Source organism: Saccopteryx bilineata, chromosome 9, assembly GCF_036850765.1.
Source record: "Saccopteryx bilineata isolate mSacBil1 chromosome 9, mSacBil1_pri_phased_curated, whole genome shotgun sequence".
In the NCBI taxonomy this organism is placed as follows: domain Eukaryota; kingdom Metazoa; phylum Chordata; class Mammalia; order Chiroptera; family Emballonuridae; genus Saccopteryx; species Saccopteryx bilineata.
In genome coordinates this window covers 71448673-71473125 of record NC_089498.1, presented here as the reverse complement: position 1 = coordinate 71473125, position 24453 = coordinate 71448673, and the positions used below count along the sequence as shown (strand labels likewise).

General features: G+C 37.7%; 1 protein-coding gene across 1 annotated transcript in view; it reads right to left on the bottom strand.

The window, feature by feature from the left end:
* Positions 1-2248: 2248 nt before the first annotated feature.
* Positions 2249-24453, bottom strand: part of VPS26A (VPS26 retromer complex component A) — a 45211-nt gene continuing 23006 nt past the window's right edge. Inside the window, exons 3-9 of the mRNA XM_066242794.1 lie at positions 21857-21932; positions 20096-20252; positions 18967-19131; positions 16643-16749; positions 10430-10498; positions 7684-7826; positions 2249-4535 (exon numbers count right to left, since the gene is read on the bottom strand). Of these exons, the coding sequence (XP_066098891.1) occupies positions 4422-4535; positions 7684-7826; positions 10430-10498; positions 16643-16749; positions 18967-19131; positions 20096-20252; positions 21857-21932 (831 nt within the window). The 3' untranslated portion in view covers positions 2249-4421. The remainder of the gene's footprint in view (positions 4536-7683; positions 7827-10429; positions 10499-16642; positions 16750-18966; positions 19132-20095; positions 20253-21856; positions 21933-24453) is intronic.

Sequence of the window (24453 nt, the reverse complement as noted above, 5' to 3'; positions counted from 1 at the left end):
GACACTGCAGTGGATAGTGACGCACACCGCAAGCGCCTACTGTCCGGAAAGACCCAGACCGAGCCGAGGAGCTGCCCAGGAAATCGCCCGACCAAAAAGGAAAGAGTACGATAAGATTGCTCAAAAGAGGGAGAAGATTAGGAATGAAAATCAGAAAAGATAAGTTCTTGTTCTCGCTCTCTCATCAGCTATCGGAGCCAGCTTTATCTAAAAAAAGAAAAATAGAAAGTGATCAGGCACCACTGGGATGTCACAGAGGAGAAGAGGGGCCTGTGAAGTGCCACTGTGAAGCAAGCTGGCCAGGTCAGTAGGCGCACGTGGTCTAGAAGCACGTGGGCCGAACTGAGACTACGGCGGAGAAGCAATGTCCTGAGCTGTGAGCGTGCTTGCAGACTCCAACATTTAGGAGCGTTTTCCCAAAAGTTTCGCGGAGTATTAACTTTCTGATAGACTAGCATTAGCGAACATAACTTGATTTGCCCTACAAGAACATTGCCAAGGTATTTTGTTGGCCTGCATTTTCTCAGGTAAACCCCTTGTATAGCTCGTGTACATACGTATACTTTAACCTGAGCAGTTTGTATGTCAGCAGCATAGTGAGGAGCCTTGAGGAACCACTGTGCCACCTCACCCGCAGGATGGCGGGTGGGTATTCTCCATAGGCTGGCATAATTGTATCTGAAGGTGTTTTGTAATACCGAATTCAAACTTTATCCTGGAATCGAGTCTCTAAAAGTTTAAATAGGGAAGTGACATAAGAATTATGCTCATAGACCTCAAGCCTGAAAAAGAATGTATTATACATATTTAATAACATATTTTCCTCACTATACCTTTTATCTAATTTGAAACTTAAAATGTTAATTCCAATTCAGACTACTGTAAACCCCTGGAGTGTTGAACAGATTCAGCTGAATATAGAGGGGACATAATTAAATAAGACTACTGATTCACATGGTAATTAGAACTGAGTGTTCAAACTACCTGGCCCATACTAAAAGGCTCCAGAATATACCAATGTGGCATCAAGTTTTGAGAAAGTGTATGAGTTCCTGAAATCCCCTATCTGCCTAAAAGCATAGCTTCCCAAAAGAACTCAGTAGTCATAAATCTCCTCAGGGAGCAACCAGGGAAGATGAACTCCACACCAGACAGAAGTCGGCACCACACCTAGACAGACTTTGTCACAAAACTGTACCTACCATTATATTCTCCTAAGAACCCTTACTATTTTTCCTAAAAGTCATTTGCTTTTCCATGTGTCCATCCTCCCCACAAATTCCCATTAGAAAGTCATTTATAGGCCCTGGCCAGTTGGCACAGTGGTAGAGCGTCGGCCTGGCGAGCAGAAGTCCTGGGTTTGATTCCCGGCCAGGGCACACAGGAGAGGCGCCCATCTGCTTCTCCACCCCTCCCCCTCTCCTTCCTCTCTGTCTCTCTCTTCCCCTGCCGCAGCCGAGGCTCCACTGGAGCAAAAGATGGCCCGGGCGCTGGGGATGGCTCCATGGGCTCTGCCCCAGGCGCTAGAGTGGCTCTGGTAGCGACAGAGCGAGGCCCTGGATGGGCAGAGCAGCGCCCCCTGGTGGGCGGGCCGGGTGGATCCCGGTCGGTCGGATCCCGGTCGGGTGCATGCGGGAGTCTGACTGCCTCCCCGTTTCCAGCTTCAGAAAAAAATTTTTTTTTAAAAAAAGTCATTTATAAGTATCGGAAAGCCTCAAAAGTCTAAATTCAAGATCAATTCCAAAAAACTGACACAAAGCCTTATCCAAATTCATAAAAGCTTTAATAGGAGAAAGTTACATACATGGGCACAGCAGCTGCTTGCTTCCTCCCATGGCAGGACAAAATCCACACCCCTCCCAGAACAGGGTTCCTTTTTATACAGCAAAACCATATGGTGGGTAGTCACATAGACCACCAGAAATAACAATGCATTTCTAAGTTAAAAGATACCATAAGGCAGTTATTACACTCTATACATTGAATAACCTCTTGGGACATGTTTGTCTTTGGGCAGAGCAGTCAACCCAGCCTGAGATTGTAGTGTCACAGAGAACACAGCACTTCCCAGATGTCTGTACTGCTGGAGCCATATTGCATTTCTTTAATGAGTTCCCCTAGTGTTCTTCACCCCCTTTCCCCTATTAATGATATTTAAGCCCCAAATTCTAACCACCCCTTTATAAGTCACATTTTTGTGAACTCCCCTATACTCAAATCAATTTTTTTCTCTTATGTCTTCTGTCAGTTTAATTAGCAGGCTCCCAAACATGGAAGAGGTAGAAAAAAGCTTTCCTCCCCAACATTTCAAAACAATGAAAAATTTTCACTAATGAGAAAAATAAATAGTTCAGACAGTGGTTCTCAACCCTGGGTAGCTGTTTTTAATGGTTATGTCTGGGCCCCTGAAATTCTGATTCTATTGGTCTGGGTAGGACCTGGTATGATTTTCAAAAACTGCTAAAGTGATTTAAACATGTAGCCAGAACTGAGAACCACCTTAGATATAGTACCGTATAAAAACATAAATTCCTTTTCCAAGTTCACTTCAGATTAACCGGCCAACTTTTTACTTAGTTCACCAAATACTGATTCAAATTTTTATTTTTCAAATTGGTTATAAAACAACATCTCAAGCAAAGTGAATAAGCATCCTATTTATGAGTCTTTTAAGCCAACTAATTAAAAGCATTTTATAGCTTTAAAACAAATTGACATTATTTGTAAAAACTCAAAATTGTCATAATTATAGCTTCCTGAAGTGTTCCGCAATCCTGGCCACAATGATAAATTGGAAAATGAGGAAAGAGCTGAGAATAGAAATTATTTTAATCATTTTAATCATTCAAATAGCAAGTTCAGTATCTGTTTCAAAGTCTTTATTATACATCGTGGTTGCACAATTCGAGGCTGGATAAATACAATTGGTTTTCAAATTTTCTTGAGTATTTTGTAGATTATTACATGCAAATGACCATGAAAATATTTGGCATTTTAAAATTTTGGAATCTCTGAACAGGCACTTATATGAAAAGAAAAACATTACCATTCACAGATACCATATTTAAAATAGATGCTCCAGCACATGGTACATAGAACCTTTTGTCAGTAAAGAAATTGGTTACTGACCATTTTATCAAAGTGCCAAAGTAGTAAAACAAGTTTAAAGAAATGTAATTTGGATTACTTAGCTTACTCATAAAGTAAGATTAACTGACAAGACTTGCACTGAAGTGTATAAAAAATATTGGTACAAAATCCAATGAACCATAAGTGAAAAAGCAGTTCACATAACAGGCTTTAGTTCCTTCACCCCACACTGAGTGTATCTGAGACCAAACTTAATGCACATGACTGCAGCCTTCTTTTTTTATAGACTCTGAACAAATGACTTTAATTTAGTATTAAAATGTAAAGAGTAGGCAAGATTTAAAATTAAGTTTGAATGAGCTGAAGTTCCAATAAAACAAACATAATATGGTCCAGAAATGGATGACTACATGCTTAATAACATATCCACCTGAATTGCCCCATCCTCATATTCTTCCCTGAAAAGGGAAGACAATATTTGTGAAGTCAAGAAAATTATATTTGCATGTATATGGTACAAAGATTTCCTTAAATTAAGAATAATTTCAAAGTATTAATGGAAAAATTGTATAGTTTTAACAACTTCTAAATAGTTAACTCCACATTGCAGAAAACATACAGTAGACCTGCTGGATAGTAGTAGCAAAATGGTTAACATGACCAAAAGAAGGCTGCAGTGATGTCACATATTCCTTGGGGAAAAAAATTCTTACCACAGAAGACTTCAAAGAGAATAAAATTCAGGAAGCTATGGAATGGCAGACTCAGCAGCACCTAACGTGAGACATTCCATATGCATTTCTCATGTACATAAAGTCATAAATGTAGTACTCAAAAATTGAGATGCCATGTTTTAAATTGCTGTAGGATGTAAGGGCCACGCAGGTTTTAATTTTATTTGAACACAAAATATTTAATTTTGCATATAGAGAATAAGAGGTAATCATTAGCATGAAAAAGAATGGATTTATAATCAACATTATGCAGAAAAAAAGCAAAATTACAAATACAGCCTACTCATGAAAATCTTTAAAGTTTATACCAATGCATATATGAATCCTTATCATGAAATCAAAGTGCGCAGTAATAAAAAAAAAGAAAGCCCGGCAGCTTAAGAAAGTTCCAGTGTTTCAAAGAAAGCACTTTTTAAAAATGTATGTACATGAAGAATATTTAGTTATATCATAAAATAAATGCAGCACTGTAAGATAAAGAAGACTATTATACATAGACTTTTGGCCTTTCCCCCGCTACCTGCTGCAACCATCTTTAACTTGCCGAACTTAATCTCAACGGTTGTGAGAGTTGTTGTTTTTTTCCTCCTATTCAGTTCACATTTCAGGCTGTTCAGGAGATGCCTGTGAGTCTGGTGATTCAAATCGCTGGTGAAAGTTTGTTCTCTGTTTCCTAAGTTTTTCAGGAGCTTTTCTCCATAAAATGATCTCCTAGTAAAAAAATATTCAAGATATCAATAAATTAATGTTTTCATGTTATACCTTAAATTTTCACCATGAAAATAGTGCTACTTCAAATTTTAACCCAAACTAAATGAAAGACTTCCCTACTAAAGATGCACTTTCTTCTAATTCTAATCTCAGAATGCCTCTGTCAACTCTGCTCCCCCTACCAGTACCTATGCACACCACCACCACCACCAATCCAATCTGGCACAAAATTCTAGCTATTACTGATATAAAGAATAAATCTATCCTTTGGTTTGCTGTTCTACCACCCTTGTCCAAGTTCAAGCCCTGTCACTTCAGTCTAAGATACTGAAATACACTGCTCACAAAAATTAGGGGTTATTTCAAAATGAATATGAAGCAATAAAAAAAAGTACTTGATTCTTTTATTAAACAAGAACATCAAAAAAGCAAACAAGTCAAAGAAAGCTGTTTGATTATGCAAATAAGATGCAAAACCAACTTCTATTTCATTGGTGAAAATGCACTATACAAAAGACTGAAAGTACTGGGGTATCTGCATGTTCCTTAATTTTGAACGTGCACATCCTGCAATTTCCCAGCCCTTGCAATGCATTCCCTGCAACATGATTTGCCCGAATGCAAAGCCTGGAAAGCCATAGGATGTCTTGAAGTTGGTCAAACACAGACGACAGTGGCAACAGCACTTGGAACATCCCAAAGCATGATTAACAGACTGGGGAATCACTTTCAAGAGACTGGCACAGTACAAAGAAGACAAGGGCAGGGTCGCCCATCTGCTACAACAGCAAGAGATGACCGCTACTTGACTTGACTGGCAAGAAGGGAACAGGCGCAGCAATGCAACAGAGCTGCAGGGACAGTTTCTTGCTGCCACTAGACAACGAATATACACCCAGACCATATAAAATCATCTCCATCCTGTTGGACTGCATGCCTAGTGACCAATGGTATACATTCTGTTATCTGCTGAACACTGTAAAACCTACAGAGGGTGGGCTGATGAGCATCGTCATTGGACCCGTGATGAGTGGTCAACTGTCCTCTTTGATGAGTCACGGTTCAGTCTGCAGCCTGACAATCATCGTGTCTTGATCTGGCATGAACAAGGAACTTGGGAGAATCCATGTTTCATGCAAGAAAGGGACTCCTTCAGGTGGTGGAATCATGGTGTGGACTGGCATCAGTATTGGTGGTTGTACCAACCTCCACGTCATCAGAAACAGATCGCTGACTGCTGTCAGATATCAAGATGAGGTCCTGCACCCTATAGTAGTACCCTGTGCTGGAGCTGTTGGAAACTTTCTTTTCATAGATGATAATGCAAGGCCCCGCCATTCACATCTCGTGAACAACATGCTTCAGGAGGCAGGAATCAAATGCATGGACTGGCCTTCATGTTCTCCAGACCTGAATCCCATTGAACATGTTTGGGATGCACTGGGAAGACGTCTGCAAACCATCCAATGCCTACCACAACACTTCTTGAGCTGGAAGTTGCCCTGGAGCAAGAGTGGCAGAGAATCCCACAAGAACTGTTGGACGATCTGATCCTGTCCTGCCCCATCACTGTCAGTGTGTTTTGGCAGTCTCGGGTGATCATACACCCTACTGAACAGTCAGTGTGTGGCACTCTCGTCCAGTTTGACATGCTTCTGTTCACCCCCACCAATATGTCACTCGCTATTCAATCACGAGTAGCATCTCATTTGCATAATCAAACTTTCATTTGTCATTTGCTTTTCTGATTTTGTTTAATTTTAAAAAATCAAATGCTTTTTTTATCGCTTCATATTCATTTTGAAATATCCCCTAATTTTTGTGAGCAGTGTACCTTCCAGGTAGAAGACTGCCTCACTTGTCTGAGGCCCCTTCTAAGTACAACCTTCCTATCACTACCAGATTAAAACAGTGCTTGGATTGCTCTTCCATAGTGCCTATAAGATAAACCAAAACCCTGATCCAATGTACATCACTCCCTTCCCTCCCTCGGCCCCCACCCCCGCCAGCCAAACTATTCTCTGCCTCCAGTACACTTCAAATAAGCTTGCCCTACATCTTCTCCTATATGCTCCAACACTATTTCTCAGCCTATCATATCCTGAGATCTCTTTTCCGAATTCCTAAAATTATTTGCTTCATAAAGTCATGAAAAACTGGTTTTTTTAAACATATCAGAATTTAAACACCCAAATGAATGCCCATGGGAAGCAGTATCCTTATTCAATAGGGCCACAATATGTAATTAATTTAGGAATTGTAAATTTCATACAATCTATTTTGAAGTTATAAATTACCTATGTTTAATTACACAGTATATGGCAGCATTAAATAGAATTTTTTCTCTTCTAAATTACTGTCAAACTATTAATTTTTCTTTTTTCCATATATGTGCAATGTGAAACCTTGAGGACAATCCATGTTTAAAAAGGTAGTTTTTGTATCCTTCATAGTACTCAGCACAAAATAATTTCTAATTAGTTTTGAACACTCAGCTGAGATCTAAAATATTTATTAATCTGGTTCAGAATACCAAAAAAAATTTGTAATCAAAATCTTCATTCATAATTCAGCAAAGGCTTTGATTTCAAAATGAGAATAGGTTTTATGATAAACAGTTTATTTAAAAAAGTATTAGATTTGGGTCATCTCATGAACATTTATAATAGAATAAAAAAAAAGGGAGACCCCAAAATTCATGAAGTTAATGCAGTCATTAAAAGTGTTAATGGAAATTCATGTTTGTTGATAAGGAAAAAATAAAGAACATCATGCATTATGTGATCTCAACGTACACACAATTTTATCTGGAAAATTAATCACAATGTCGGTGTAATTTTTGATGACCTTCAATTTGTTCTTCCAATTTTATTTTTTTACAGTGAGTATTGTTTTTATAAAAAACAAAACCTTCAATAGAAAAATAAAAGTCCTGCTAAATTGTAGCCCATTCTGGAGTCCTGCAGAATGATTGGGAAGGGATCTATCTATCACAACAAATAGCATTCATGCCTACTTCCTTATCATACTCTCAGTATTTTCACTTAGTAACCTCCTTACTCAGTACAATAAAGCTTAGAAAAATGAGTTTGCACAGGTGATTTTAGAACTGCCATTTAACAAAATACCAGCCTGGGTGGCACCATACCTGCTGCTTGAAGTACCTTCTGTCTTCCTCATCAACAAGGACTAGATTCAAAAAGTACCTTACTGAAAACTTTTTGTTCACATCTCTCATTGTTGGAGTTGGGTCATATCCTGCTAAAAATAGTCTTATTGGAATTGATTCACCTGAAAGGAAAGCAATTTCCATTGAATTCTAAAAGATTACTAAATAATATATAGTTATATAACTAGAAATAATCATTATAGAGAAGGTACTAATACTTCAGTTCAAGACTGGGCAGTATAACTAAAACTTTAAACCAAAATTTCTCAGCCTTGGTAATATTAACATTTTGAGTTTGTTAATTTGGGGGGGGAGTTGTTGTTTTTTTACAGAGACAGAGAGAGAGTCAGAGAGAGGGATAAACAGGAACAGAGAGATGAGAAGCATCAATCATTAGTTTCTCATTGCGCATTGCGACACCTTAGTTGTTCATTGATTGCTTTCTCATATGTGCCTTGACCCAAGGCCTTCAGGAGGCCAAGTAACCCCTTGCTGGAACCAGCAACCTTGGGTCCAAGCTGGTGAGTGCTCAAACCAGATGAGCCCGCGCTCAAGCTGGCAATCTCGGGGTCTCGAAGTTGGGTCCTCAGCATCCCAGTCCAATGCTCTATCCACTGCGCCACCGCCTGGTCAGGCAAGTTTGCTAATTCTTTATTGTGGGTAAGGTCCTATGCACTGTAAGAGGTTTTGGCAGCATCCCTGGCCTCTATCCACTAGACGCCAGTAGCATTCCCCACATGTGACCACCAAAAATGTCTCCAGGCATTGCCAAATGTCCTAGCGTGGGGGTGGTGAGTAAAGAGGGGGAATGGCAAAATAGCACATAGATGAGAACCACTGTTCTAGAGCCAGAATGCCTGGATTCTAATCCCAACTCTATGGTATACTGGCTGCGTGACCTTGACCAAGTCACAATTGTGTTTCAAATTTCTCATCTGTGAAACGGAGAATACCAATCTTGAAGAGAATTTGTTAGGACTAGATGGAAAAAAATACAACAGGGCCAGTAGATAAGTGCTGCATTAGTGTTTTTCTCCTTTCATGAAGTTTACCATAATTTTTAATTTTGTAAATTCTTGAGTATTTTTTACTAATGCATCCAAAGCAACATGTTCAAAATGATGACACTCCTTCAATACGGAAAAGATTGCTATTCAGTCTCATGGCTTCTCTTTTACTAAGGGTAACTACTTCTATATCGTGTTTGGAATCTTTTTACATAAAAAACTGTGACTGCTGGAATTTTACCAAGTAATAATTGCATAATATAAAAGTATAAACATATGGGTCTTAGAGTCAGAAAGGCCTAGGCTCAATCTCCAACCCTGCAATAATTAGGTATTGAAGAGTTCTATGTCACCACAAAATATGCCTGATATAAAAAGTATTTTGAGCCCCAGGCAGTTAAGAAGCAACAAACGCAGGCCCTGGCCAGGTGGTTCAGAGGGTAACAACTAATCCCTGTGCCCCAAGGTCACAGTTTCAATAGCCAGTCCAGGCATGTACAAGAGGAAATCAATGAATGCACAACTAAACAAAACAACTAAGTGGGACAAAGAGATGATGCGTCTTTCTCTCTTTCAAGTCAATGGAAAAATTAAAATATAAAAATAAAACAAATTAGGCCCTAGCCGGTTGACTCAGTGGTAGAGCACTGGCCCAGCATATGGATGTCTGGGGTTCAATCCCCAGTCACGGCACACAGGAGAAGCACCCATCTGCTTCTCCACCCCACCTCCTCTCACTTCTCTCTCTCCCTCTCCCGCAGCCATGGCTTGATTGGAGCAAGTTCGCCCCGGGTGCTGAGGATGGCTCCACAGCCTCTGCCTCAGGCACTAAGAAGAGCTCAGTTGCTGAGCAACAGAGCAGTGCCCCAGATGGACAGAGCATCGCCCCCTAGTGGGCTTGCTGGGTGGATCCCGGTCGGGTGCATGCAGGAGTCTGTCTCTGCCTCCTCTCCTCTCACTGAAGAATAAAAAATAAAAAATAATTTAAAAATGTTTTAAAAAGCAGCAGCCAAAGCAGAAAAGGCTCCCCCTTTACTGCCTAAAATCAGGACATAAATTCTTTTACTAGAGACAGACTCATCAGTCCAGGGATGGCACAAGAAGAATCTACAAACCAACCTTATTCCATTAGTTTCTTCTCATATATCTACCTTCTCAGTTTGCTACCCTTAGAAGCCTAAAGCTTACTTTTTTTTGTCTAGTCATTTCTCTCTGTGCTATTGTTCTTTTGAAGGTGACTTATATATAAGCTGAAATTCTAAGCCATCAGTTTTGAGTTATTTTTATTTGACACACTGAAGATTATCTAGTAGTAATGGAACTGCTTATTTTTCTGGGTGCTATACAGACTCTAGAATCCCACAGAAATTAATGCTTACCTAGACTGTACCTTATGTTCATCAAGAATAAAATATATTTACAGAAATGAACTATTATAAAGAATACAATAAAAATATTACAAATTCAGAACTATAGATTATACACGTCTCTAAATTCTAAATTTAAATGGAGTAAAAAATTAAACCTTATTTCACACTTGTAAGTACTATTACAGTCTTCTCAGTATATGTACAAAGGTGATCATAAAAGCCATCATTGTAAGAATTGTGTTAAGAATTCACAAATATTCTCACACTGCATAAACTTTCAAACAAAACTGCATGAACACTGCTGTTTGCACTACCTAGAACACAGAAGAAACCAATGTAGAGGGTTACCTTTAACTGGTGCACCATCCATTATTTCATATTTAGCAATTGTTTCTGTTTCTGTTGTGGTACTGGGTCCTAGTGCAAAAATGTAAATAATATTAATTTAAATTATTTCTGGAACATAATTTCCAGTCTTATACCTTCTTCCTACTTTCCTTCCCACTACATTATTTTAGTACTAATTTATCTTTCTATTTTGTAAAAATGGTGACTATTCTTTTCTGTTTCCTAATCTATAAATAATAAGGGGACCAACGTTTTTACAATGAAAAGGACAAAAATAAGTTGAAGAAAACAATCATAAATAAAAGACATTTTATTCATTGCAACAATAATACACTATAATGTGATAAATGCATAATAAAAACATTTGTAATATTTTATATTGTAATTAGGCTTACATGCCTATTAATTTTTAATAATTGTAAGAAAAAATGACTCATTTAGATACAAATACGTCACATCACACGCAATGGATCCACTCTGCATGATCAAATACAGACATTTACAAATTAGTCTTCCAATATCAAAAAGGAGGACATGTAGGACGACACTTTTCAAGGGAGAACGGAACTTACAAAAGAAGTACTGTCATCCCTAAAGGAGGGTGATTGGTCACCTTAATAAATAATGTACTTAACACTCAACAGAATGTTACCTCCTTTCCTCTCTAAGATAATATACAGTGCAAGAATCTTCTTCACAGAATTCCTTCTGATAACTGATACGTTGGAAACTAGCAATACACGTCAGAACTAACTACTGACTTGCTAGTTTTCTCTACAACACCCAAACTGTCTTCTCTTGCAGTTAACTTTAACATAAAATATCAAACTAAATATCTGATTGACATACAGTTCTTTTAAATTTGGAGATTCACCCTCTTAAGAAATTATTGAATCCAGACATTTTTAAAAAGTCAGTGATATGATAAGTGAAAAAAGTATACCAAAACATACAGTAATGATGTCAATGTTGTAAATATGGATCTGTACTCCGGATTATGAGAACAGATTATTTTTTATTTAAAATTTTCTAGAAACATAATTTTTATATTTAAAAAAAATTCAGTAAATAATTTTTTGAAACAAATGGGAACCTGAAGTTTGGTTTTAATATCTTTAAATCACTTAAAACTTTTATTAGCAGGGAAAATATAGAGATTAAGAAATCCCAGATGTAGCCCTGGCCAGATAACTCAGTTGGTTAGCGCATGGTCCTGATACTCAAACACTGTGGGTTCCATCCCCGGTCAGGGCACATACAGGAACAGATCAAAGTTTCTGTCTTTCTTCCTTTCTCACTATCTCAAGTCAATAAATAAAAGAAATCACAGATATTTATGACTACCACCAATTATAAACTTTTTTTTTTTACAGAGACAGAGAGTCAGAGAGAGGGATAGACAGGGACAGACAGGAACGGAGAGATGAGAAGCATCAATCATTAGTTTTTCATTGTGTGTTGCAACACTTTAGTTGTTCATTGATTGCTTTTTCATATTTGCCTTGACTGCGGGCCTTCAGCAGACCAAGTAACCCCTTGCTCGAGCCAGCCACCTTGGGTCCAAGCTGGTGAGCTTTTTGCTCAAACCAGATGAGCCCACACTCAAGCTGGTGACCTCGGGTCTCGAACCTGGGTCCTCTGCATCCTAGTCTGACGCTCTATCCACTGCGCCACCGCCTGGTCAGGCCCAATTATAAATTCTTAAAATGTACTGCCTAAAATTATTTTCAACAAGAAACAAACAAACAAGCTACAGGGGTCAAACTAAATCGATATACTAATTAAAATTAAAAAGCAGTTTATGAACCAATAAATGATTTGGGGGCAACTGGTCAGCCATCTGGAAAAAGCAAAGTTGGATTTATACCTCATTATCTTACATGGGACTGATTCCAAATAATTTAAAAATTTAAACAAAATCCCTAAACTGTAACATATTATTTTAGTAGAATCAAGCAAAGAAAATTATTCTTAGAACCTCAGTATGAAAAAGGGCTTTCTAACTGTGGCACAAAACTCAGTGTCCATAAAGAGAAAAACTAATCAACAACTGCATAAATATCAAACACCTCTACATGGCATAAACCACCATAGCAAGACAATGAAAAGAAAAAAAATTATTTTTTTTGTAGAAATAGGGATTGATTTTCCTAATATGTAAATAGTTTTTACAAATAAGACTGGTAATCCAATAGTGATGGGGCAAAGAATATGGATAGGCACTTTACAAAAAATTCAAAGTTTTTTTTTTTGTTGTTGTTGTTTTTTGTATTTTTCTAAAGCTAGAAATGGGGAGGCAGTCAGACAGACTCCCGCATGTGCCCGACCGGGATCCACCCTGCACGCTCACCAGGGGGCGATGCTCTGCCCATCCCGGGCGTCGCTCTGTCTCGACCAGAGCCACTCTAGCGCCTGGGGCAGAGGCCATGGAGCCATCCCCAGCGCCCGGGCCATCTTTGCTCCAATGGAGCCTCCGCTGCTGGAGGGGAAGAGAGAGACAGAGAGGAAGGAGAGGAGGAGGGGTGGAGAAGCAGATGGGCACTTCTCCTGTGCGCCCTGGCTGGGAATCGAACCCGGGACTTCCGCAAGCCAGGCCGATGCTCTACCACTGAGCCAACCGGCCAGGGCCAAAATACAGTTTTTATACACATGAAAATATACTCATGCTCACTCAGAATGAGAAAACTTTACACTACAATGGGGTACTTCTTCCCCCTTTCCACCAGATCAGCTCAATGTTTTATACCCTTATATTGGTGAGAAGAGAGGAAAAAGAGGCACTCCCCTACATTAACTGCTGGTAGATGAAAATTGTTACAAACCATACAGAGGACAAACTGGTATTATGTATAAAAATTAAAAATAAATATACCCTTTGAAACAGCAATTCCACTTCTAAAATTTTATCTTGCTCATACACATACACACACAGGTAAAATAACTATTAAAACACTTTTTGTAATAACAAAAGACTAGAAACGTATATGTCCATCAACAGCAGAGTGGTTAAATTCTAGTACGTACATACAACTGCAATACTATAAAAAATGATGAGGAGAGCCCTGGCCGGTTGGCTCAGCGGTAGAGCGTCGGCCTAGCGTGCGGAGGACCCGGGTTCGATTCCCGGCCAGGGCACACAGGAGAAGCGCCCATTTGCTTCTCCACCCCTCCGCCGCGCTTTCCTCTCTGTTTCTCTCTTCCCCTCCCGCAGCCAAGGCTCCATTGGAGCAAAGATGGCCCGGGCGCTGGGGATGGCTCTGTGGCCTCTGCCTCAGGCGCTAGAGTGGCTCTGGTCGCAACATGGCGACGCCCAGGATGGGCAGAGCACCGCCCCCTGGTGGGCAGAGCATCGCCCCTGGTGGGCATGCCGGGTGGATCCCGGTCGGGCGCATGCGGGAGTCTGTCTGACTGTCTCTCCCTGTTTCCAGCTTCAGAAAAATGAAAAAGAAAAAAAAAAAAAAAAAATGATGAGGAGGCCCTGGCCAGTTGGCTCAGTGGTAGAGCGTCAGCCTGGCATGTAGAAGTCCCGGGTTCGATTCCTGGCCAGGGCACACAGGAGAAGTGCCCATTTGCTTCTCCACCCCTCCCCCTCTCTCTCTCTTCCCCTCCTGCAGCAGAGGCTCCACTGGAGCAAAGATGGCCCGGGCTCTGGAGATGGCTCCTTGGCCTCTGCCCCAGGCGCTAGCCGGAGGGGCAGAGCATCGCCCCCTGGTGGGCAGAGTGTCACCCCCTGGTGGGCGTGCCGGGTGGATCCTAGTCGGGCGCATGCGGGAGTCTGTCTGACTGTCTCTCCCAGTTTCTAGCTTCGGAAAGATACAAAAAAAAAAAAAAAATGATGAGGAAGTTTTCTTCCTTACATATTGATATGAAAAGATTGCTATGATATATCTCTAGGTGAAAAAGCAAGTTTTTATTGTATGTTAACCATTTAACTAAAAACGGAGAAGGCATAATATAGAAGTACATGCATAAATCCCTAGAAGAATTTTTATTTTAATAAAGTTTTACTTTTTGCCCTGGCTAGGGAGCTCAGTTGATTGGAGAGTTGTCTTGACACTCCAAGGTTGTGGGTTCGATCCCTGGTCAGGGCACATACAAGAATCAAACAATAACTACAATAAATGTTGTACAGGCAGTGTGCTGATCAAAACACTGTTATGCAGCACATGAGTGTATCATAAAAATAAGTAATCAAACTATTACTTGATTATCAATACACCTCAGAAGGAAGAATTAGCCTATTGGTCCTTACTCAGAAGTTAACTTAGTTTCTAAAGAACTTAAGCATGGAAAATTAAGATTCTTGTGCTCAAAACATTCACTTAGTATATGAACAATAAATGCTTATGAGTAGAACAACAAATCGATGTTTTTTTTCCTCTAAAAGCAAATTAAAAGATTTTTAATCAAGTAGTATAAATTCACTTTAAAAAACTAAGTTTTATTTTTCAAAATGCACAGTTAGTGGGACCTGTTGTTCATGCATCCTCATCAGCAGATGGGCCATCCTCAACCTGGGTGTTTCTTGTGTAAATTGCTTGAGCTGTGCTTTGAAACTAGTTGAGTAATTCCTTTACTAAAGAGCTCCTGCAGGGCTGCCCTGGCCAAGGAACTGAGGATCTTAAATCTCTCAGAGACAACAATTGGCGTTACAAGCTCACAGGTGGGAACCTTTTTAGTTTCTCATATGCTGCTTTGCCAAACAAGACTAGGTAATTGAGTTTGTCCCAAACTTTGCCTTTGGACCACTTCTTTTTCACCTTGTCCCAGATTTCTTCACTGGTCTGTTTTTTTCCTTTCTTTCTTTTTTCTTTTTTTTTAATTTATTGATTTTAGTGAGAAAAAAAAGAGGGGGAGTGGGAGAGACAGACTGACAGGAACATAGATCTGTTCCTGAATGTGCCCTGACCAGGGACGGATCCGGAAACCTCTGCGCTTCAGGACAATGCTCCAACTAACTGAGCTATCCGGCCGGGGCCTGGCCTTTTCTTTCTTGGATGACTTTCCAGCATCTTTCCTCTTGTCATCCTTAGGCAGCATAGCGAAACTTGAAGAGCAACTGTTACTACTGCTGCCTTGATAACAGACAAAAAGGAAGTCTAGAAGGGCCCTGGCCAGGTGGGTCAGTGGATAGGGAGTCATCCCAGTACACTGAGGTCACAGTGTTCCCCAGTCAGAGCAGGGCACATACAAGAAGCAACCAATGAATGCACAACTAATTGGAACAACTAAGTGGAATAAGTTGATACTTCTCTCTCTCTTAAATCAATGGAAAATTTTTTTAAAAAGGAAGTCTAGAAGGACTTAAAAACATAAATATATTGCCTATGAGCAGCTAGAATACAGAAATAAGATACTTTTTACTGTATAGTCTTACACACTTTTTTTATGTGAATTTATTACCTATAGTAGTTCTCCTCTTAATCCATGGTTTCAGTTACCTGCAGTCAACCACGGTCCAAAAGCATTAAATGAAAAATTCCAGAAATAATTCATAAGTTTTTAGATTGCTTGCTGTTATGAGTAGCATGATGAAATCTCGTGTCTTCCTGCTCTATTCTGTCTGGGGCAGGAATCACTGTTTTGTCTAGTGTATCCACGTGTATAAGCTGCCTATTTGTCATTTAGTAGCCATCTTAGTTGTCAGATAAACTTTCATGGTATTGGCAGTCCTTGTGTTCAAGTAACCCTTATAGCAACCTAATGCTATGTTACCATGCCTACATCATTCCACTCACTTCATCTCATCACATAGGCACTGCATCACCTCACATGATCACAAGAACAAGAGTCAGTACACTGCAATAAGACATTGTGAGAGAATGAGACCACATTCACATAACTTTTATTATAGTATATTGTTATATTGTTCTATTTCATTATTATTGTTATTCATCTTTTATGTGCCTAATTTGTAAATTAAACTTTACAAATTAGGTCTGTGTGTACAGAAAAAAATGTTTATATAGGGTTCGGTACTATCCGTAGTTTTAGGTATCCACTGTGGATCTTAAGTTGTATCCCCCACAGACAAGGGGGAACTATTGTATTCAAAAATCGATTTTTAAAAAAAATGTAAATGAGTAACCTATTGCCAGCAATATTATCAAAGTTAGTACCCAATGTGAATATTTATTTTGTTTAAATAATATTTTAAGACTTTAAAATTTCAACTAAAACAGGACTTTTCATTCAAATATTCTTTCAACTTACCAATTCCTGTGATCTCTTTTTTGATCAGTTGTAACTCCATATGTTGGATTTTTATTCTTACTAATAAGAAGTAAATTTTTCCAACAATCACATCCTTTAAATGATACCTTTAGGGAAAAAATTTATCTCACTTATTATATAAAAAACAAAGAAAAAGTAAAATATGCCCTGAAAGTCCTTATTAGACATCTTTATATTAATAACTATTTAAGAATACCTTTTTGACTATTCATATTCCTCTTTTTCAAAAAAATATTAATCAATTTACAGTTTGTACCATTTAATGACGGGGATACATTCTAAGAAATACATCATTAGGCCATTTTGTTATTGTACGAACGTCATAGGGTACACTTATACAAACCTCGATGATACAGTCAAGTGGTTTTCAATCTTTTTATACTTGTAGACCAGTGAAAATAGAATTATTTTGGACTGCTAAAGCAAAAATCACCCTGAGCACAAGTAAATTTGACTAAGATCATTGGGTCTATAATCTTCTTACAACATCAGGGCAGTTAACTCTTTCATAAACCAGCCCAAAATTTCTGACTTACTGGTCTATGGACCAGCAGTTGAAAACACTGGTATAAGCCTACTACACACTGAAGTTTATGGTATACCACCGTTGTACAGGCAGTGTGCTGATCGAAAGAAACATTGTTATACAGCACATGAGTGTATCATAAAAATAAGGAATCAAACTATTACTTGATTATCAATACACCTCAGAAGGAAGAATTAGCCTTTTGGTCCTTACTCAGAAATTAACTTAGTTTCCAAAGAACTTAATTTAAGCATGGAAAATTAAGATTCTTATGCTAAAAATATTCATTTAGTATATGAAAATGTTTCTGAGCAATAAAAATTCTACACAAGAGTTTAGTATCATTATTACTCCGAGTGCTAGAATAGTGTAGCTAACACATCACCTGCCCTCAAAGAAACTCCCTAGTTGAATTTGTTGCTGATCAATATCTAACAATCAAAGACCTTTCCCAAGTACCTTTAAATGAAGTGATAATAAAACTGGGAATTCCTACAATATTCCTAGAGGGCTTTTTAAGCCTTCTCCCAGGTTTGGATCTCAAAATAATATATATCCCCCCCAAAAATAATAATATCCCAAAAAGTTGGTTAATGCAATTATGTCAGTCTGAAGGGAGGCTCCCAGTGACAAGTTTTTAGGTCCTAAACTATCTGATAATTTTATCAACGACATAATTTAAGACTCTGAAGGCATGTATATCATAGTTTCAGTGAAACAAACTAAAGAGTAACAATAAAAATCAGGTAACAAAAGAGTGCACAGGAAGAGGATAAAAGAGTGTGTACATCCATTTCTTCAACAAATAAACTTTAATGAAAATAATAGGAGAAAAACAACTATAAATCATATTTAAGATCAAATAACCAAAAGCCATGTGTTTGCACACATTGGATCTGAACATTTTATACTGATCTGAACAAACCATGTATGAGACAATTTAGGAAATGTGAACACTGACTTGATATGTGAAGATATTAAAGAATTATTAACATTTTCAGATAGAACACTATGGTCATATTAAAAATGATACATAATTTCTATGAATGAAATTTTATATGTGGAATTTGCTGCTGTATAATCTATGGGGAGTATAGTGCTGAATATAGACAAAACAAATCTGAACAGTCAGAGCTGGGCAATGGGTACATGAGGATTCGTTATACTGTTCATATACTTTGGTATATGTTTGAGAATTTTCATAATATACTTTAAAAAGGCATTAAACAAAACAAGAACCTATTTCTGTAAAAATACAACATATATAAACATATATACCTCCTCTTCCCACATGGAAAGATATGAGAGACTATATTAATTGTGGTTAAAAGGTAAAGGTGAAAATATGTGATATTTTTACTCCCTTTGACTTTCCTACATTATCAAAATTTTCAATAATGAAAACGTATTTATTGTTTATGTTGTCAGAAAAATAAAGTATTTTTGTTTAGTTTTAAAAAGATGACAAGGCTAAAGTGATGTCAGGCCAGTAAAATTTTTACAGACATAGGAATCAGCTGCCTTCTGAGAAAAGATCCTCTACAAAATATGACCAAGCAAAGACCTATCAGGAATAGAGTATGAAAGACGCTTGCACTGAGTCAGAAGCCAAAACAAACTCCTACACTACAGTTTCCTTCTGTTCAGAGATCTGTCTGTTAACATCAGATTAATGTCAATTCTACCCTCACTTTGACCAATTTACAAAAACCTGAAAAGCTTATTTCTTAATTTCCCCTGAACATTTAAGTTACCTCTGTTTGTGAAAGGTACTTACTTTGACTTATTATATTCAAATTCTATATGTAAACAATCTTCAATGCCCACTTCCATCTTAATAGAGTTGTTAACATCAGGATAGGTAGCAAGTTGGTGAACAATAAGATCATATTCTTTTATCAAGTCTGTCAGTCTTCTTACTATTGTCACTTTAAGAAAATACCTACAAAGTTAATAAAAAAGTCAAGTTAAATCTCCTAGGATAAATATCAGTGTCTTTAAAAATCAAACATTAACTGTAACTCAGCTTTCTCTTTGCTGAAACTCCTTTGGGATCAACTTACTTCATTTACTTAATGAAGGAAGGAGTTCTGATTTTTTAAATAAATGCCCCCACCGTGAAAACAAAAAAAGTTCAATTTTAAGAATGGTGTACATACATACTTTTTAAATGAATTTGTAGTGTTATCGTCAAGCCTACTGGAGCAAATCTCTCTAGATCACTCCTTAACCATATAGTACAAGGGTCCCCAAACTTTTTACACAGGGAGCCAGTTCACTGTCCCTCAGACCGTTGGAGGGCCAGACTATAAAAAAAACTATGAACAAATCCCTTTGCACACTGCACATATCTTATTTTAAGGTAAAAAACCAAAACGGGAACAAATACAATATTTAAAATAAAGAACAAGTAAATTTATATCAACAAACTGACCAGTATTTCAATGGGAACTATGGGCCTGCTTTTGGCTAATGAGATAGTCAATGTGCTCCTCTCACTGACCACCAATGAAAGAGATGCCTCTTCCAGAAGTGCTGCGGGCCAGATAAATAGCCTCAGGGGGCCGCATGCAGCCCGCAGGCTGTAGTTTGGGGACCTCTGATATAGTAAATGAGATCTGTTGGAAAACTAATGGATTTAGAGGATAATTCTATTTACACAACAAATAAAGTACAAAAGAAGTATAACTAAAATTTCTCATTATGTGGTTCTCTAAATATATAATAGGCGGCTCTTATTACCTCAGATCAGCATTAGCCAAACAAAACAAAATATTTGACAGAATTTTTTTAAATCTTGAGTCTTCCAACACAGTATAATTAGAAGTTCTAATATGACATTCAGTAGTAATCATTATTTTCTCATTGTGACTCTGCCTGCAGTTTGTAATATACCTAATTCATACCTCAAGCGAACGTTGGCACCGATGTAAGATTCATATGGCTTTTCAACTTGCATAAATTCAAAATCGTAACTTCTGCTCTGGGTCAGTTCTCCAGGTAAGGCTAGTTCTTTCACTAGGTTTACAAATTCGTGAGTATTACTCTTGTCATTGAAAAGTTCTAAGAAATTTTAAAAAGCAAAAGACCAATTATATTTAATATCATTTCATTAAAACTCAAACTACCACCTCCAAAGCAAATATAAATGAACTCATTCCTAGTTAGGGTCTGCCCAATATAAAGCTGTTTTAAAAGATACTTTTCCAGCAATTATTTGAACTTCTTCCCTTTAAGGCAAAGAATGTTTTATTCTTTTGCTTTAGCAAGGCAAATATATATATTACCTTGATAAAACTATGAAACACAAAATACTAAAATCAACTATCACTTAATTACTATAATTTGTCCCTCAAGTAAAGTCTTGTCTAGAATAGATATGTAAAAAAAATCCACCCATTCCAATTGATACTTCAAAAATGTGTAAAACTTAGAAAACTAGATTTAAAAACTAGCTGTGTATACAGTATTATAAAGACATATATTTATCTTTTCTCAATCTGTAGTACCAAAAGATTGACACAGTTAAACTCCTGCTAAATCAAGAATGTCTCTGACATACATGTAAGGAAATGTACACAAGTTGATCTAAGTCAAGAAGAAATTATAACTTTCCTTTCCACAAGGAATTTCTGTTGACAGCTGAGTGGCTACAGGCACACACTCGGTTTGGAAGACAAATGGCATGGGTATTTAGAAAGTGATGGATGGTCTGACCTGTGATGGCACAATGGGATAAAGTGTCGACCTGGAACACTGAGGTCGTAGGTTTGAAACCCTGGGCTTGCCTGGTGAAGGCACATATGGGAGTTGATGCTTCTTGCTCCTCCCCCCTTCTTCTATCTCTTTCTCCCTTTCTCTCTCCTCTCTAAAAATTGAATAAAGTCTTTAAAAAAAAATTTTTTTTTAAAAGAAAGTGACAGGCCTTGGCCGGTTGGCTCAGCGGTAGAGCGTCGGCCTAGCGTGCGGAGGACCCGGGTTCGATTCCCGGCCAGGGCACACAGGAGAAGCGCCCATTTGCTTCTCCACCCCTCCGCCGCGCCTTCCTCTCTGTCTCTCTCTTCTCCTCCCGCAGCCAAGGCTCCATTGGAGCAAAGATGGCCCGGGCGCTGGGGATGGCTCTGTGGCCTCTGCCCCAGGCGCTAGAGTGGCTCTGGTCGCAACATGGCAACGCCCAGGATGGGCAGAGCATCGCCCCCTGGTGGGCAGAGCGTCGCCCCATGGTGGGCGTGCCGGGTGGATCCTGGTCGGGCGCATGCGGGAGTCTGTCTGACTGTCTCTCCCTGTTTCCAGCTTCAGAAATTAAAAAAAAAAAAAAGAAAGTGACAGATGAAGGTGACAGTAATTGTGAATAAAGCTGGTGAAAAAATGTAGGCAGATGGAAATTTCAGTGAGTCAACTAATTTACCTCTAGTTTTTCAAGGTTAGTAGCTTACACAACTCATTTTTAGTAATTAATTTTTACTATAAAGACAGGATGAGTCAAATATTTAATATAATTAAGAGAAACATGATTTAATGTGTTTATAAAATGAATCTTCTTCTATTATGCAAAATCAATTCCTTCCACAATATTAAGCTCTAATTCAATTATTTAAGTGCTAAATCCAACCCTCTTCAAACTCAATTATCAAACAACAAAAAAGTAATACTATTTTCCAACTCACCAATTTGACCTACAAATTCAATTCTAATTCCTTGGTGCTCTAGCCTCTTTCCAGGTTGCTTAAAGGCTAGGTTTACCTGCCAAAACATGAAATTGTAGGAGACATTAATCCTTTGAGTACACCTGCAAGTTAATTCCTTCTAGATGAATGCAAAGTGTAATGTAAGTAATTCAGGTATTTATTTCTGAAGTTTGAGACCAACCACCACATACCTAGATCATGATGACCACAGCACCAGAGAATGTGTAACTTACTCATATACAATCACTAAGGAGCCTATTACTTATATGTACACTTGAAGTATTTGCTTTGTTAGGAAGGAACTCTTCTTATAGCTGAAAAACTATAAAGACTCAATCAAAAAAAGGGGGGGGGATTTCAACTATTCAAGTGTTTTCTGGTCAAATAGTTAAACAATTCTACAATAACATTTTAATATAAGATAATCACTAATTCCAAGAACTGACCTACAAGATCACTTTCAACTTTTGTAAACAAGACTACACTGTTGCTGTGGCCAGATAGCTCTGCTGGTTGGAGCATCATTCCCATATGCAAAAAGGGTTGACAGTTCGATCCCTGGTCAAGGCACATACAAAAACAGATCAATGTTTCTGTCTCTCTCTCTGAAAGCAATAAAAAAATATTTAAATTAAAAAAAAAATTTAAAAACACTGTATTGTTATACTTGCTAATCTTAAAAGCAATGCTTGTTGCCCGGAGTCTGCTACTCACCTTAAAAATAGACTATCTAAAGATTTAAATTTTGAATGACTTGTCATACATACTTATGAAGTAAAATAATATAATCTCAAAATCCCTGAATTCATATCTGCTAAATAACCTTAATTATATAAGTTTTTAATTTGATAAAATATCTGTAAAATACATAATAAAAATAAAATTCTAAATGTTTAAGAATTAGCTAACAAACAAAAAAGCATATTCTTTACTAAAAAAAATGTTTAAAACAAACTTTTCTTCCAAAGAATGCTTCTCAAAAGAAAATAGAAATCAAGGACCAAAAAAAAAAAAAGAGGTTCAATTACTTCTGTTTAAACAAAAAATTAAAATAATCACTCTTCTGTTCTCCCATATTTGTAACCAGGATAAGTTAGTTACTTGTCTTCCAAATTATTATCTCAAGAAAAGAAGTAAATAATTAAATTGTAGTACATCATATAATGGGTTATATTTAAGTTTAAATATAATATAGTCAAAGAATTTTTAATGATGTGGGAAGATATGCATAATATGTTACATGAAGGAAGCATGATCAAACTATATACAACTTAAAATGCCAATTATATTCTTTAAAACTACAAAAAAGAAATGATTACAAACAGCAGTTACTTCTGGAATGTATGGTTATGAGTAATTTTGTTTTCATCTTTGTAGTTCTCAAAAGTTCTTTTTTAATAGGCAAATAATACTTTCAAAGTCAGAAAAATATCTATTTTAAGAAAAAATGGTAGTACTTAAAGATGCTTCCCATACACTAACAAGTTAAATTTTAGGTCTGAACTGCAAATAACACAAGCATAACTCCCAGCTGTTTTATATGCCAAACAGTAACTAGAGCTATTCTCTAATTTGTACTAATAAAACACATAGAAAAAAAGTATACTTTAAACAATGTCTATTTAGGAACAGTTTATAGTAATATCTTTGTTTGAACATGGCTGTATCTGATATTTTTTAAATTCATAGTTCTTTAAAAAACACTTTGAACTGCATAAAGTTAGAAATGCAAAGTTGTTCTGTTTTCCCACCAAACTGCCTAAACTTTGAAATTTTCCTTGATTCCTACTGATGTTAAAATATAGTTGCTTTTTCCTATCTTCTCTCTCTTGCTAAAGTTGTGTGTGTGTGTGTGTGTGTGTGTGTGTGTTAGTGGCTTTTAAACCTAATTTAAGCTATTCTGGAATCTGAAGAATCCCAGAATAAAAAGGAATAGTTAAGTATACTGGTTTAAAAGCTAATCTGCAAGGGAGCACAGGAAAATAAATGAAATTATGACGGTGAACTAGGTTAAAGAATTTGAACACCAACTTAAGTTATATTTTTGTAACCTTTATTATAATTTCAAACTGAAAGAAAAGTTGCAATAACAGCACAAGGAAATGCCACAAAACCTTTAATCAGACCAATCAGATGTTTATATTTTGTCCCATATGCTTTATCATCTTTTCTCTATCAGGTGTCCCCAAACTACGGCCCACGGTCCCCCAATGCCATTTATCCGGCCCCCCCCTGCACTTCCGGAAGGGGCACCTCTTTCATTGGTGGTCAGTGAGAGGAGCACTGTATGTGGCGGCCCTCCAATGGTCTGAGGGACAGTGAACTGGCCCCCCCGTATAAAAAGTTTGGGGACCCCTGCTCTATATGCATATATGCATGCATATAAACACATGACTATTTTTTTTTTTTTTTTTTTTTAGATTTTATTTATTCATTATAGAGAGGAGAGAGAGAGAGAGAGAGAAGGGGGAGGAGCAGGAAGCATCAACTCCCATATGTGCCTTGACCAGGCAAGCCCAGGGTTTCGAACCGGCAACCTCAGTGTTTCCAGGTTGACGCTTTATCCACTGCGCCAC